Source organism: Homarus americanus, unplaced genomic scaffold (assembly GCF_018991925.1).
Source record: "Homarus americanus isolate GMGI-L3 unplaced genomic scaffold, GMGI_Hamer_2.0 scaffold19117, whole genome shotgun sequence".
NCBI classification, from domain to species: Eukaryota; Metazoa; Arthropoda; class Malacostraca; order Decapoda; family Nephropidae; genus Homarus; species Homarus americanus.
The window spans coordinates 3721686-3736307 of NW_024754704.1; the positions used below are offsets into that span (position 1 = coordinate 3721686).

General features: G+C 40.0%; 1 protein-coding gene across 3 annotated transcripts in view; it reads right to left on the reverse strand.

Moving 5' to 3' along the window:
* Positions 1-2300: 2300 nt before the first annotated feature.
* LOC121855918 (gamma-butyrobetaine dioxygenase-like) overlaps positions 2301-14622 on the reverse strand; it is a 34664-nt gene continuing 22342 nt past the window's right edge. The window contains exons 7-10 of one of the 3 annotated variants that reach the window (XR_006086863.1): positions 14262-14464; positions 5094-5260; positions 3860-4037; positions 2834-2951 (exon numbers count right to left, since the gene is read on the reverse strand). Coding sequence is in view for 2 of the 3 variants with exons in the window: in XM_042351113.1 (XP_042207047.1) it covers positions 2800-2951; positions 5094-5260; positions 14262-14464 (522 nt within the window). In the remaining variant the exon portion in view is untranslated. Of the gene's footprint in view, positions 2952-3859; positions 4038-5093; positions 5261-14261; positions 14465-14622 lie in introns of all 3 variants that reach the window. The other 2 variants (XM_042351113.1, XM_042351114.1) reach the window with 2 other exon arrangements.

Consider the following 14622-nt stretch of genomic DNA (forward strand, 5'->3'; position numbering starts at 1 on the left):
ACTAAGAGAGAAATAGAATGACAGACTGATAGACAAATAACAAGACAGGAAAATAAACAGAGCGAGAAAATTTCAGACAGAAAGACCCAAAACTAACAGAAACAGACAATGGTGTACATATAGTACTGTACTATAAGTTTCTGTAAATGGTGGGGTGTGCAAGACTTGAAAAATGAGATATATATCATTTCCATCCACTTATTTATTTTTTGTAAGCAAAGGGGGCCATTGCTGAAAGCCGTCCCCATCCCTATAATGGGAACAGACAGACAGATCCATTTAATGCAAGAGTCACTTACTTGTACAGTACAGTACTTTAATTTACTCCTCTTCACCACTTATCAGCCTGTTAGTCGTTTGGGCAGTCAGTTTCGTAAGTTATGCACTGTAGGCAGGTACTGGCTTCAGAATGTATCTAAACCTGCTCCAGTATTGGTCAAGTCTGGTTTTGAATGAGCTCACACTCCATGCCTTCACAACACTCTGGCAGATTATTCCAAGAGTTCACAAGCCAGTGATCTCTTGTGTGGTGGGCATCCACTAGTTCTCGGTATGAGCACTTGACTGAGTAATATCCTCCGAGATGTTTAGACTTATATTAAGTCAACCCTTGCCTTGCTTATTTGCTTGGTTACCTTCTCCTCCCAATGGTCTGAGAACTTCAGTTCATTGCTAACATGCACACCCAGGTCCTTTTCACATTTGGCCTCAATTAATTATGTTTCTTTGTACCGTGTCATCATCATCGTTTTTTGGCCATTTTCCACACTTGTGTAGGTTAGCTGTGGTTACCTGATGGCAGCTCTCTATGCTGCACGGCCTCTTGCAGTCTCTCTTGTTAAGTTCCTAACTCTAATGTCATTTTTTACAACTTCTCCCCATGTCATTCTTGGCCTACCACCTGGCTCTCCCCTCCACATTTAGGTTCATGCACCTCTTGACCCGTTGGTCTCATCCATTCTCTCCACATGTCTGAACTATCACAACCTGCCTCTGTGCAGGTATTAGGCAGCTACCAAACAGGGACGTATTACCGCCTGGGAAGATATTAGAAGCATAATGTGTTGTCTATGGTAAGCCCTGCTACTGTATGGCATTACGAAATTGTTACCAAGTCCCAGGTTGCTGATCTGACTTTCTGCCTCATTTACACACAATTGGAGGGTCTCAGTTGTTTCTCTTATTATTGACAACACAACATACATATATTTTTTCTCACCTTTGATCTTTTTTCATTTTTGTATTTCTTTATTATTATTATTGTAGTTGTTGCAACATTTTCGCCCCCCAGGCCCTGATGTGGGTCAGTGACCTGTGCCCGGATGGGCTAATCCCCGTAAAAAAAAAATAAAAAAATACTCAATACTTAGTTGCCCTCTTAGCTCTGTCACATTGCACATCCACCTCAACATTCTCATTTCAGCTCACCCAAATCTACTTATATCATCCTCCTTAACTGCCCATCTTTCACTGCCATACATCACACTTCTCACACCAGCTACAAATATTCTTCCTTTCATTCGGAGGGAAGGTCCTCTTGCTGTCAATAAAGGCAGTAGCTCTCTAAACTTCCTCCAGCCACTTCTGACTCTTGCAACTGAGCAGGCTTCAGCACCCCCACTGGCACTGATCTTGTCACCCAGGTAACAGAACTTATCAATGCAGTTCTGGGACATATCCTCAATGTTCAGTTTCTCCAGCCTTGTTGTGGGCACCAGGTTACCTGCACATACAGAACACTTAAAGTCAGCAACGTCCCACAGTTTCCCATCTACAGGTACTCCACTGCACCTCTTGTGTACCCACCTTCCACATTCTTTACATATTTCTGAGATGTTTGTTACAAACACCTTTCTTGCAAACATCACAGACCATTTTCACTTTCCTCCACAGGTCTCTCAGCCACACCACTAATTAATACTGTACTCCTGTTTTTCCCACATTATCTCTCAGGCCTGTGTGGACATGTAATATGTACTTGTAACATATAATCTCTCTCTCTCTCCTGTTTATGATCTGCTTTTTATTATTATTTTGTCTGTCTTTTTTCTTTTATTATTATTATCTACACCATTCTCACCGCCACACTCAAAACTAAAAAACAAATGAGAACTTTTCATACTTTCTCACATACAGTATGGGTTACCTCCATGCTCTGTTTGTACTTACCTCCACCAACATTGAACACTCGTGTTAAAAAATTCTCACATAAATAAAGCAGATGCCACTTGATAGTACAGATAATATGCTGAGGGTTGGTTCAATAAACATAAATAGTGTAAGCTAATAAAAATAGGAGGGAAAGAAACAATTTTTTTATTGTATTAGAATAACAAATTAATTATAAATTGCAGCAATTAGTAACCTTTATAAATACTGATAAATGGATAATTGTGAAAGGCTATAGTCATCATTGGTCCCTGTTAGTGTTTAAAAGTTAATTGTCACAGAAAAATATAATCCAACTCTCTTTCAACCTTTCCACACTATTGCCAGTTGGACAAATCTTACCCCCTCGCTGACTGATGACACCAATTCCACCATCCAAATCACACCAGATAATAACAGTGACCGGTTGCATCATGAAAAATTGGGTTTGAACTTTTTGAATTAATAGAGCTGCAGGATCAACAACAATAAGTTACTCATGATAACTTGTTGGCCATGAATAATGCAAGTGGTTGTACCAGTACCCAAGATGAACCAGTAGAAGGGGGTCTGGCAATTGTTTTACTCTTTCTGTTGCAACCCGCATCATCAACCAGTGAAAGGGTTTCGTACAGTAGGAGCAGTCCATTCCTAAGGAGAGTTTTGTACCTCCAGGACCCTTCGTCGAGATTTGACCTCGTCCCAGTCTATGTAGCAGCCTTCAACATGTCTCTCTCCTGAACCTGACATATAACTTGTGCGTCCATGTACAATCCTCATGTTGTCAAAAGTTAGAATCATACCTGAAGGAGGAGATTGATTTTTTATAGAAACAGAAGACTGCCCACATCAAGAATTTCAAATTACAAGTACTGTACTGTAAATGCAGAAATTATTAGTTGATCACACATGCAACACAATGTATAAAGACCATCTTATTATGAGTTGAATATATTTTTAAATATGATGAATTTACCACATACGGGTTTAAAGAATTGACAAACTACCGTAAATCCCCACCAGACCACAGCCCTCGGGAGGATAGACTGCCAGCCCCTAATTGAGACCAAAAGTTCAACTGAATAACATTAAATCTCCCTCAAAGGTTCTCATAAAGAGTTGGTGGTCATGGAAAAACAAATTATACCTGAAGTGTGTTTATGTTCATGTAGGCACCATGTTTAGTGATACAGTGGTTTAACTTAAGATATTATAATCACAATATTAAACACCATATTATACAGTACTGTACTGTGATTAAATTAACAGATTTATATAATGAAATAAGCTATGTACAAAATTCAAGCTTGCTATGAGTTAAGCTTCAGTGAAAAAGATGAGGGTAAGAAATATATAGTACAGTACAGGGTATAAGAAATATTGTATGTAAGGCTTTTGATTATACCAGAACATGTGCCACTGATGGTCAAGTTTGGACTTAAAAGAGCTCATACTTGGTGCCATCACATGACTCTATGGCAGGTTATTCCAAGAGTTCACAACCTTTACGTCAAAGCACATGTAGTCCCTATTTAATGCAAGAGATATGTTACCAAAAATTCCCATGCTGTGTAAATTTGTGTAAAGCAAATCCCAAAGAGCCATTGAAAACCATGTAAAGGATGAGGGATGCATGCTGGACGGAAAGATACAGTAGAGTGTGCAACACTGGGGTACTGGACCACAGCCACAAACCATACACTAAACTGACCTTGAATCTGAACAACTGCTTCCTGGACTGCAATTGTTCAGACACAAGGTGACTCATGGAGCAAAAGAGCTAAATGGATTTTGTTTCTTTTATTTATTTGGGTGCATCCTGAGGGAACTGCATAGTTTGGGCTGTGCTAGCAGATGATGTGCCCTCTAGTGCTGCTACATATTGAGGTCTGGGAAAAAATACATTTTCATCAGCTGATCAACTGTCTTTGTTTGATAGTTATTTATTAAACTTTTAAAAACATATTTACTAAAACATATTAAAAGTAAATAATGCTTCTCCAAGAACTGACACACTAGACATTTAATGGTGGTCTTCTACAGTAGAGGTTACAGCCTCAAGTTATGGAAGTCAGAGTTGGAAACTGTTGTGCAGTAATAACCTTGTCAAGAGAATGTTGTGACATTAAGAGTTATAACTGTTGTGCAGTAATAACCTCGTCAAGAGAATGTTGTGACATTAAGAGTTATAACTGTTGTAATAACCTGCATCAGCAAAAATTGTACACTCTCCCTTTTCAAACACTCAGTAACTTTCATTTTCATCTCTAACAATATAGATCTTCTTTGTCTCTTATCAGCATCACTCATTTTATTTTTTGGTAACTTTGCATTTATGATGATGAAGGTTAATAAAGACAAATGAAGAATTAATAGAGAATTGGCAGTCACTATGATATGTATGTGACCCATAGAACAGTCAGAGGCAGAGTGATGCAGTCAACAATCAAAGGCAGGCTGGCATGATGATGCCATGACAAGCTGCACCTCATGTTAAACCAGGAACACATTTGTGCAAAGGAAACAGTTTCCCTAATTGGTTCTCCATGCTAATGTGAAACTTGTGTTGCATGAACTCATGTTAAATGGGGACTACAGAAGTGCAATGTCCCTTACATGGAGTACTGTAGTTCTGTTTGGTTTCTTGGCAAGATTCAGCTTCTTCCAAATAAATGTAATTTTAAATACTGTACAAGACTTTAAGTCCCCCACTAGCTAAGATTACATAATGATTAGTTACATTGACATAATCATGTTCTTCAGTCAGGTCAGCTGTACTTAAAAGCTCATTGTAAATCATTCTATAACAAGTTCTGGAACCCTACACAATCATAATCAAGAATTTCCAAACACTTACAACAAATAAATTAATACAGAGCAAAATGTTATTACTACATGCAGTGCTGTATATATGTTTTAAACATTTACACCAAAAGGAAACATACCAGGTACCATCTTGAACTGAAGGCAATAGTTTGGGCTGGAAAGAAGATGATGGTACGTAATCATGGCATCATACCAGCCAGCCACCTCATTTGCTGGGATAGAGAAAAATGAATCTCGCTGCGGTTGGCTCATGTTGATGCGATATATCTCCCCGCTGACATCAGTACTGTAGGAAATACACATCAATTAAAAAGCAGGCCTTGTCATAATTTGGATGATGGTGCTGGTGATACCTGTTACCGCCTCCAATGCCGTGCGACGCAAAGGGCCTCTACATATTCGTCTTATAGTTCAGATCCATGTAAGCCTCTCTCAATACTCTATCATGACACACATGCAGAAGGTGCCCCAGCCACCTCCATCTATTCTTCATCAGCCATTCATATATATAGGGAACATTTGTGACTTCTCTTATCGTTTCGTTTCTAATACGATCACGCCATCTTATGTTCAAGATTCTTCTCAATGCCTTATTCCTGAAAGTTCGGATCTTCTGGATAAAGAGTCATTATCATACCAAGATTCACTTCATATACCAAAACGGGTCTTACCAGTGACGTATAGAATCCCAGTTTGGTATGAACTGTAAGTCTATGTAACTTCCACATTTTGCCCAGTATACCCATAACTTGATGACCTCTTCTTATTCTGTCCTGAAACTCAATTTCATGGTCTATTTTCATAACCTCTGTTTTTCTAACATTAATCATTATCCAGCTCCTTTTCCCGTTTTCTCTAGTCTGCTAACCATAGTTTGCAAATTCTGAATGGATCTGCTGATCAGTACTACATCGTCTGCATAATCAATGTCTGCGAGGTATTTATTGTCGACCCATTCGATCCCTTCTCTTTTATCACCCACTGTCTCTCTCAATACGAAATCAGTAAGTACAGCGAACAGCAATGGAGGCAAAACATTGCCTTGCAATACCCCATTCTGGACATTGAATTCTGGGGAAAGTTGGCCATCAACGTTCACACAACATCTGCTACCCTTGTGAATTTCTTCTATCAAACGAACGAATTTTTCTGGCATTCTATAGTTCCGTAAGATTTTCCACATACAGTTGTTGGTCCATGTATGCTATCGAAAGCTTTCTCAAAATCGACAAATGCCATTATCAACGGTTTTCTGAATTCCACTCTGCTGTATTATGTGACGTAGTGCGAATACCCGGTATATGATCACTGCAGCTTCTTGATTTTCTGAACCCTGCCTGTTCATCTCTTAGCCTTTGGTCTAAGGATTCCTGAATCCTGTTCAGTATAACTGGACAGAAAACCTTCGATACTATTCAGGTTAATGTTATCCCTCACCACTCTCATAAATCACATTTCTTGGGCAGTTTTATAATGATTCCTTCTTTCCATTCATCCGGCACAATCTCGGTGCTCCATATTTCTTGAAATAGCTTTAATATTATTACTTGAGGTGCACCATTCGCTTCGGCTTTCAGCATTTATCCAGTTATTCCATCTAGACCTGGTGCTTTCCAGTTCTTCAATTGTTTTAGCACCCTTTCAATTTCCCTCACCACAATGACACCCATATTGACATCCAATTGTTCTTCAGTTTGATACTGGTAGTCTTTTTCTTTTCCTGCCTCTACCTGGTGATACAGATGACATTAGTGGTGGTTTTGTAAGTAAACAGTGAGTAGTAGTGGTTGGGGTGGTTGATTATGTACAGTAAACCCTTGTTATTTGCAGGCTTGCAATTCGTGGTAAGCAGATGGCGGCTATCTTACGAGCCTCTCCCGCAGTGCAACGAGTCACCCCCATGCGCCTGCAGTGTCTCCTCTCCTTTGTTTGCGCTCAACCATTGGCTGTGATGCAGCATCTCTTGTGTTGTGCTCAAAACTTTAGTGTTTCTGTGTGAAAAGGCCCCTAAAAGGCTGCCTAGTGTTAGTGCTAGTGACAAAGAAAGTTGAATTATTAGATAAGTTAAAAGGGGGGATGAGTGTTGCCGCGGCTGGTCGGTTGTTTAGTATAGGTATACAGTAGTCCACTAAGGTAGTATAAGTTGCTATTCGCAGTTTTACCTATTCACGCCATTCCTTGGAACCTAACCCCCACGAATAACAAGGGTTTACTTTACTGTACTGTATTATGATGCATTTCACAATACATTATTTGTCTTGATACAGTACTATTCCTATTAAGAGTTTGTGTAAAACAACATGACACAATGGATGAAGGACTTTGACAACCCTACTAAGGCAACAGGAGAGTCACATAATTTTGGGAAAGAACTCAGTAGCTCCATTCAATCCCCAGGACATGCCAAGTAGCTATCAAGCTCCTTCAGTTGAGTGAACTGTCCCTCTAATTGGGGTGTGGCTATGATGATGTCACTGTTAAATTCTAATTGATGAATCACTGAATTTTTCACACCATGCAACATCTAGACATCTGGCGGGTGCTGTGTTGGTGGGGGGCGGTGGTACTTAGTGATTTAAGCAGAATTTTAAGAACATAAGAACTTAAGAATGGAGGAAACTGCAGCGGGCCTATTGGCCCATACTGGGCAGTCCCGTTTACACCCAACCCCTATTGCTCATATAAGCATCCAACCTATGTTTGAAGCTATTCAGTGTATTCAGGTTAATGATGATATTTGGTAACTTGTTCCATTCATCCACTACTCTGTTTCCAAACCAGTGTTTACCTATTGCACGCCTAAATCTAAATTTGTCTAATTTAAAACCATTGTTACAAGTTCGCTCCTGGTTGGATTGTTTGAGTACCTTTGTAATGTCCCCTTTGTTTAGCCCTGACTTCCACTTATACACCTCTATCATGTCGCTCCTCGCTCTACGTCTCTCGAGGGAGTGCAAATTAAGATGCTTTAACCTGTCTCTATACTCAAGGTTCCTAATGCCCGGGATTAGTCTTATCATTCTCCTCTGAATTCTTTCCAATGATTCTATATCCATTCTGTAATACGGTGACCAGAACTGAACTGCGTAATCCATGTGTGGTCTCACAAGCGCAAGATACAGTTTTAGGATGACCTCGCTAGTCTTGTCTCTAACACTCCTTTGTATGAACCCAAGTACTTTATTAGCCTTGTTACGAGCAAAACACATTGTTTACTTTGCTTAAGGTTCCTACTTATCATTACTCCTAAATCTCTCTTGCAGTCGGATTTCTCTATGGCATCGTTGCTCATCTGGTATCTGGTTTCCCTGTTTACATCTCCTATACTGAGTACAGTACTTTACATTTGTCCACGTTGAATTTCATCTGCCATTTTTCAGACCATTCGAAAATTTTTTTAGATCTTCCTGTAGTTTTGCGGAGTCCTCGTCAGATTTAATAACACGTCCTATTTTAGTGTCATCAGCAAATTTACTTATGTTGCTGTCTATGCCGATATCTATGTCGTTTATGTGTATAATAAATAATAATGGTCCAAGTACTGAGCCTTGGGGAACTCCACTTGTGACGTTGCTCCAATGGGACTTAGTGCCGTTAATGCTCACTCGCTGTTTCCTGTCCTGTAACCACGCCCTAAATACACTCAGTCTCACACCTATGTATAGATACAGGCTTTATATCTAAAAGGGAATTTTGTAAACCATTTTAGAATCACAGCCTCTTTGAAAATAATTTTAGGGACTGGTATATGCAAAGAGCAACTGACATTTAACCGGAAGACCAAGCTCTGTAAGAAAGGTGGGGGAGAAGAGAGGGGATAAGAGGGTAGGCTAGGTGAGGTGGGTGGTCAAGGTGCTAATGGACACAAGAATATCAAATGGAAAGTTCGCTGTCATGGCCACTGCCACCTGACCTGACCTAACCTGATGTCACCTCACCTCACGAGTCTTTTAGATTTGTGACCACGTGGTGTCTCCCCACACCCACACCATACCCTTCACGACTCCACCTATACCATACCCTTCACCCACACAACTCTTTTTACTATAGTTAATAATTAATTAATTATTTTAAAAATATATTATTAGTTTGCCACAGACATTAAAACTCTTTGGTTGGGACATGTAACGAGTAACGATTTTTTTGTCACTTGTATTGGAGTAAAAGTATTAGAAAACCATACTTAAGTAAATGTAAAATTACTAAAAAGTTTGAGTACTTTTTGAAAAATAAGTACCCAAAAAATGTTACTTGAGTACAGTACTCAAGTAAATTTATTTAGTTACTATACAACTCTGATTTTAGAACAAATGTACAGTATAGCTGTTACTGTATTATGTGCCGAGATGTTGACGTGTAATGTTGAACCAGACAGTGGTGGGTACATGTGGCAGTCGACAAAGTTAAAAAGAAAACCCAGACATTCAAGGCGTGGGTTAGATCAAACGATGAGCAGGACAGGAGGATATATGAAATAGCCAGGAACCAAACAAGTCAGAGTGTAGAAGGACTGAAAAGGAGTTCCACAGGCTGGTTGCAAGCGAGGTCAAGTCAAACCCAAAGGCATTTTATCGCTATGCAAAGTCAAAATTATAAACGTGAGTAGGAGTATCGAACATGAGGCTTGAAGATGGTAATTATGCAGATTCTGACCAGGACAAAGCTGAGGCATTGAACAGTTTCTTTTCCTCAGTGTTCACAAGAGAGGATGTGATCAATCTTCCTGCACTTGAGGACAGACGGTTCGACACAGCACTGACCCACATTGTGTTCACAGAATAGGTTATAAGAAATAAACTGTCAAAGCTAAAGGTTCTTAAAAGTCCCGGCCCTGACATGGTGCATCCCAGAGTACGAAGAAAGTTGTGCAACGAGCTTGCTGAGCCCCTGAAGATCCTGTTCTGTAAATGCCTGGATGAGCAAAGGGTCCCGAGTGATTGGAAAATGGTTTATGCAAGTCCTATCTTCAAGAAGGGAGATCGTCACTCCACGAATAACTATAGACCAGTGGGCCTGACCAACATAGTAAAGTATTTGAGAGCATTATAAGAGATGTCATGATGAAACATCTACTACGAAACAACCTTGTAAAGGATTGCCAATGCGGTTTTATGCCGGGGCGCTCCTGCTTAACACAATTACTCAAGATAATGTATTGGGCCCACTGTTGTTTATTTGCTTCATAAATGACATGCCTGATGCTGTGCATTCCTCTATACAAATGTTTGCGGATGATGCCACGTTATTTAGAGAAATTAAGAACCAAGCAGACAGTGAAGAGCTACAGAAGGATCTCGGTGAGTTTCAAGAATGGCCAAAGAAATGGCTGCTAAGATTTAATGTCACAAAGTGTAAGAAGCTGTACCTGGGCAGGGCCGGATTTACCTACTTGTGGGCCCCAGGCCAAACTCATCAGTGGGCCCCCAAAGGTCCCTATACTTATTGTACAGGGGCCCTTATGGTTGTGAATATATTATATAATGAAATACTCGGTGTACACTCGAAACAAGGTTATACGCTGCGCGACAAATTAGTTTCAGTGGGCCCCCAGATACCGGTGGGCCCTAGGCCAATGGCCTACTTGGCCTGTTGGTAAATCCGGCCCTGTACCTGGGAATCAGGCAACTAAATTATCAGGTCTTATAAGAAGGTCTTTCAGATATCTATATGGTCCATCCCTCATAACGATCTTCAAGAGTGAGGTGCTTCCCCACCTGGAGTACTGTCACCCCATCTGGTCCCCGAGATATGCTAGGGACTGTCAGTTGATTGAAAATGTCCAAAGGAGGGCCATCAGACTGGTGCCTGCACTTCGGCACCTCAGCTACCCTGAGAGATTAAAGCGCCTGAAATTGCCTAGCTTATACTACAGACGGGCAAAGGGGGACCTAATTGAGGTGTATAAACACCTCAAAGGGCACTACTCAGTCGAGTGCCCTGATCTGGAGCTGGCGGACGCTCACCCCACAAGGGGTCACAGCTCAAGGTTGAAGAAGCCGCAAGCCCAGAAAACTGTGAGGGGTAACCTTTTTCAGAGTGAGAGTTGTGAACTCTCGGAACAATCTGCCAGAGAGTGTAGTGACGGCACCGAGTGTGAGCTCTTTCAAGGCCAGTCTTGACAAGCACTGGAGCAGGTTCAGGTACATTCAGGAGCCAGTGCATGCCCAGTACTTGCCAACAGTGCGTAACAGAAACGTGACTGATCGCCCAAGCAGCTAACGAGCCGATCAGTGGTGAAGAGGATAAAAGTAAAAAAGAAAAAGTAATTATCATGCCTGGCAGCACACCTGGTTGACTGCTTGGTGATGATGATAAGTGTTGGGCGTCAACTTCCATCTGCAGTCAAAAACACAACAAAGAAAAGTAAAAGTAAATTGATTATCGTCTTCAGCGGCTCTTGGATATTCAGTTATTTTTCTGGAGGTTAGATAGACGGATAGATATTTAGATACCAGTAGATTGATATTTATTAAGCACATATTCAGTTGAAGTTATGCATCAATAACCCTTTCCTGTTGATTGTCTTACTTTAGATTTTATTCAGCACAGGCAAACCTCCAGGAGTCAAAGCATTAAAAGCTTTATACTGTACAGGTATTCCAGATCTACAATCTCCCTATCTACGATATTCCGCTTTAATGATGGTGATATATTAAGACCTCAATGTAAACAATCCACATGGAGGATGGTCATCGTCTGTCCTGAGCACTTTACAGTCACAAAAAACATAGTAAAATTCTCTTCAGTCACCAAAACAGAGTACAGTGTAAACGTTAGTGATGTCCTCTCACTGTAATTTAAAAGAAAACACCGATGATAAGTTACAACACTGATACTGACCGATAATCATTGAATTACATAATTGCGGCCATGTGGCATCACCATACATCGTGTAATTCAAAGATTATCAGTCAGTAGCGGTGTTGATACTTATCAATGTTTTTTTGTTTGTTTGCCTTACAGTGAGGGGACTTCACTAACGTTCACGTTATACTCTACTTTGGTGACTGTGAAGTGATTTTTGCTTTTTTTTTGTGAATGTAAAGTGCTTTGTGTTTTGCTATCAACATGTGAGCAGTGGCGGTCACTATCATTGTTTTTGCGTTACCATGGTTCGCTCTGTTTTTGTGACAAGTTCTTTCGCTCTGTTTCTGTGACTGTGAAGTGAGCAGTGTTCTTAATGATGTGGCGAGTATTGTTTAATTGTTTTATTTATCTCATTAGTGTAAGATTTTTTTTTCGGTGATAATTGTGGGTGTTAAACTGGCTGGGAACATAACCCATTGAACCCCATGTAATAATGTTCCCAATCTATGATATTTCACCTAGTGATGGGTTTTCAGGAATCCAACCCTATCATAAATAGGAGGATACCCGTATTGTGTATTATATACTACAGATACATCAGTGTATTGTTCTGAGGTAGCCTGAGTGTCAAGCGGCAGTGGCGTAGCTAGAGTGTGTGCCGCCCGGGGCGGCCCTTGAGTTTGCCGCCCCCCCCACCGTGCCCCCACAACAAATACATATTGCACAGTGACTCAATCTTATATATATATATATATATATATATATATATATATATATATATATATATATATATATATATATATATATATATATATATATATATATATATATATATATATATAAACCCCGACTTACGACGGGGTTAGGGACCCAATAAGGTCGTAAGTCCGATATACTGTAGATAAAAAAAAAAAAATCTACAATGAAATACAGTACAGTAAAAGTAATGAATAATGATGAATGGATACAGTACAGTGAAAGTAATAAATAATAAGGAATGGATACAGTGTGACTGAGCACTTAACCTTTAATGTAGTCAGCTGAATGCACATGGGGCCCCCATAATTTTCTAATTATACATGGAGACTACATTAACTGGAAACGTTTCGGTATAGAAAATGCGTGTCATTTAAATTTTTATCTATATCTGAGGCGGTCGTAAGTCCACGTAGTCGTAAGTCGGGGTCTAGGTGTGTATATATATATATATATATATATATAAATAGTTTGTGTACCATTATAATATTACTGTACTTTCACATACTCAAATATAGTATGCTTTAAATACACACCAAACATACTTAAACTTTATAAGTAACAGTTAAACAAAAAGCAAAAACGACATATAGGATAGGGAAAAAAGTAAAAAAGTGTAAAAAATTAGGACCATCTTTATTTCTGAAATGAAAACTACAACTTTCTACAAAGTAACTTTTCTTGTTTTTTTGTTGGCAAATTCTTCAATGACATTGTCAAAAACTATTTCATCTGTCAATTGTCGCTCTATAGACAGTATGGCAAGATTTCTCAACCGCAAGGTGCTCATAGTAGATCTTAAGTAATTCTTGATCAGTTTTAGTTTCGAAAAACTCCTCTCACAGGTAGCAACACTAACAGCAATTGTGAGGAAAATCCTCAGCATTATTACTATATTTGGAACCGAGTTCCCAAGGTTATACTTTTGAATAAACTGCAAAAGTTCAAGGGGGCCTTCTTTCCACGTCTGTATTCTGTCTTTAATAGTTATAGCAGCAACAGCAACAAAATGCTGAAGTCTTTTTCTCTCAACGAGGAACTCCTCTTTATCAATGTCGTCGTGATCGTGATCTATTTGACACTCATATTTATCATCCAAAAGATTCAATGGGGTAAGGAAGGCATATTTCTCAGCAAGTTCATGAAGCTGTTGAAATCTCAAAGTTATTTCTTGGATCACTCTGTCCAGCGAAGAAAACATTTCTCTCCTCAATTCAATGTCGTATGGCAATTCAGCATCTCGTGATCCTTCACCAAACATTTGTTTCTTCTTTTTGGGTCGACGCTGACGCTCCATGACTATCCCCAGATCATTGCAAATTTCTTTGGCATAGTGAACTCCATTACTCACTAGCTTGTCCCTGTTTTCAACTAGAAATGTTTCTAATGCCCTGAGTTTTATATCACATTGTTGTATGTTCAAGCCCTTGGTTTGGAGGTAAGTCTGTGTGTCATTAATTTCTAGAAGGACGGGTCCCCACAGGCCAAGAAAGCTGCAGATATGGGTGATGAGCAGACCCAAGCAGACCAAAAGTGCCGCCCGGGGCGGACCGCCCCCCTCCCCCGCCCCCCCCCCGAGCTACGCTAGTGTCAAGCGGGCTAAAATGTGTTTGGTTAGAATGACGAAATGGGTACATAACTGAATATACATTCCTTATTCAGATATACAGATGCTCATATGTACTATTCAAACAGCAACTATCATGAATATATAACTGTCTTACCATATCATAGGGATCTGGAGAACTTTGTAAAATGCTCCATATTCATCAGTGCCAACGTCAAACCAGTCCACAGGTGTCTGGGTGAGGATACGAAACTTCTCAGGATGAAGTCTCTTTAACTCCTGAGCTACATGAACAGCGTCGGTGATCTGAGACTCTCCTCCTTTACCCTCGTACTGGACAATACAGTGGATGAACTGGACCTAGGAGATTTATGAGTCAAATGAATAACCATAGTATATTGCCTTTGTCCCCCGCCCCCCCCCTCCCCTTTTTTTACGGGGAATAGCCCACCCGGGCACAGGTCATCGACCCACAATGGGGCCTGGGGGGCTAAAAAATAAGAGTAAAAAGAAATAAA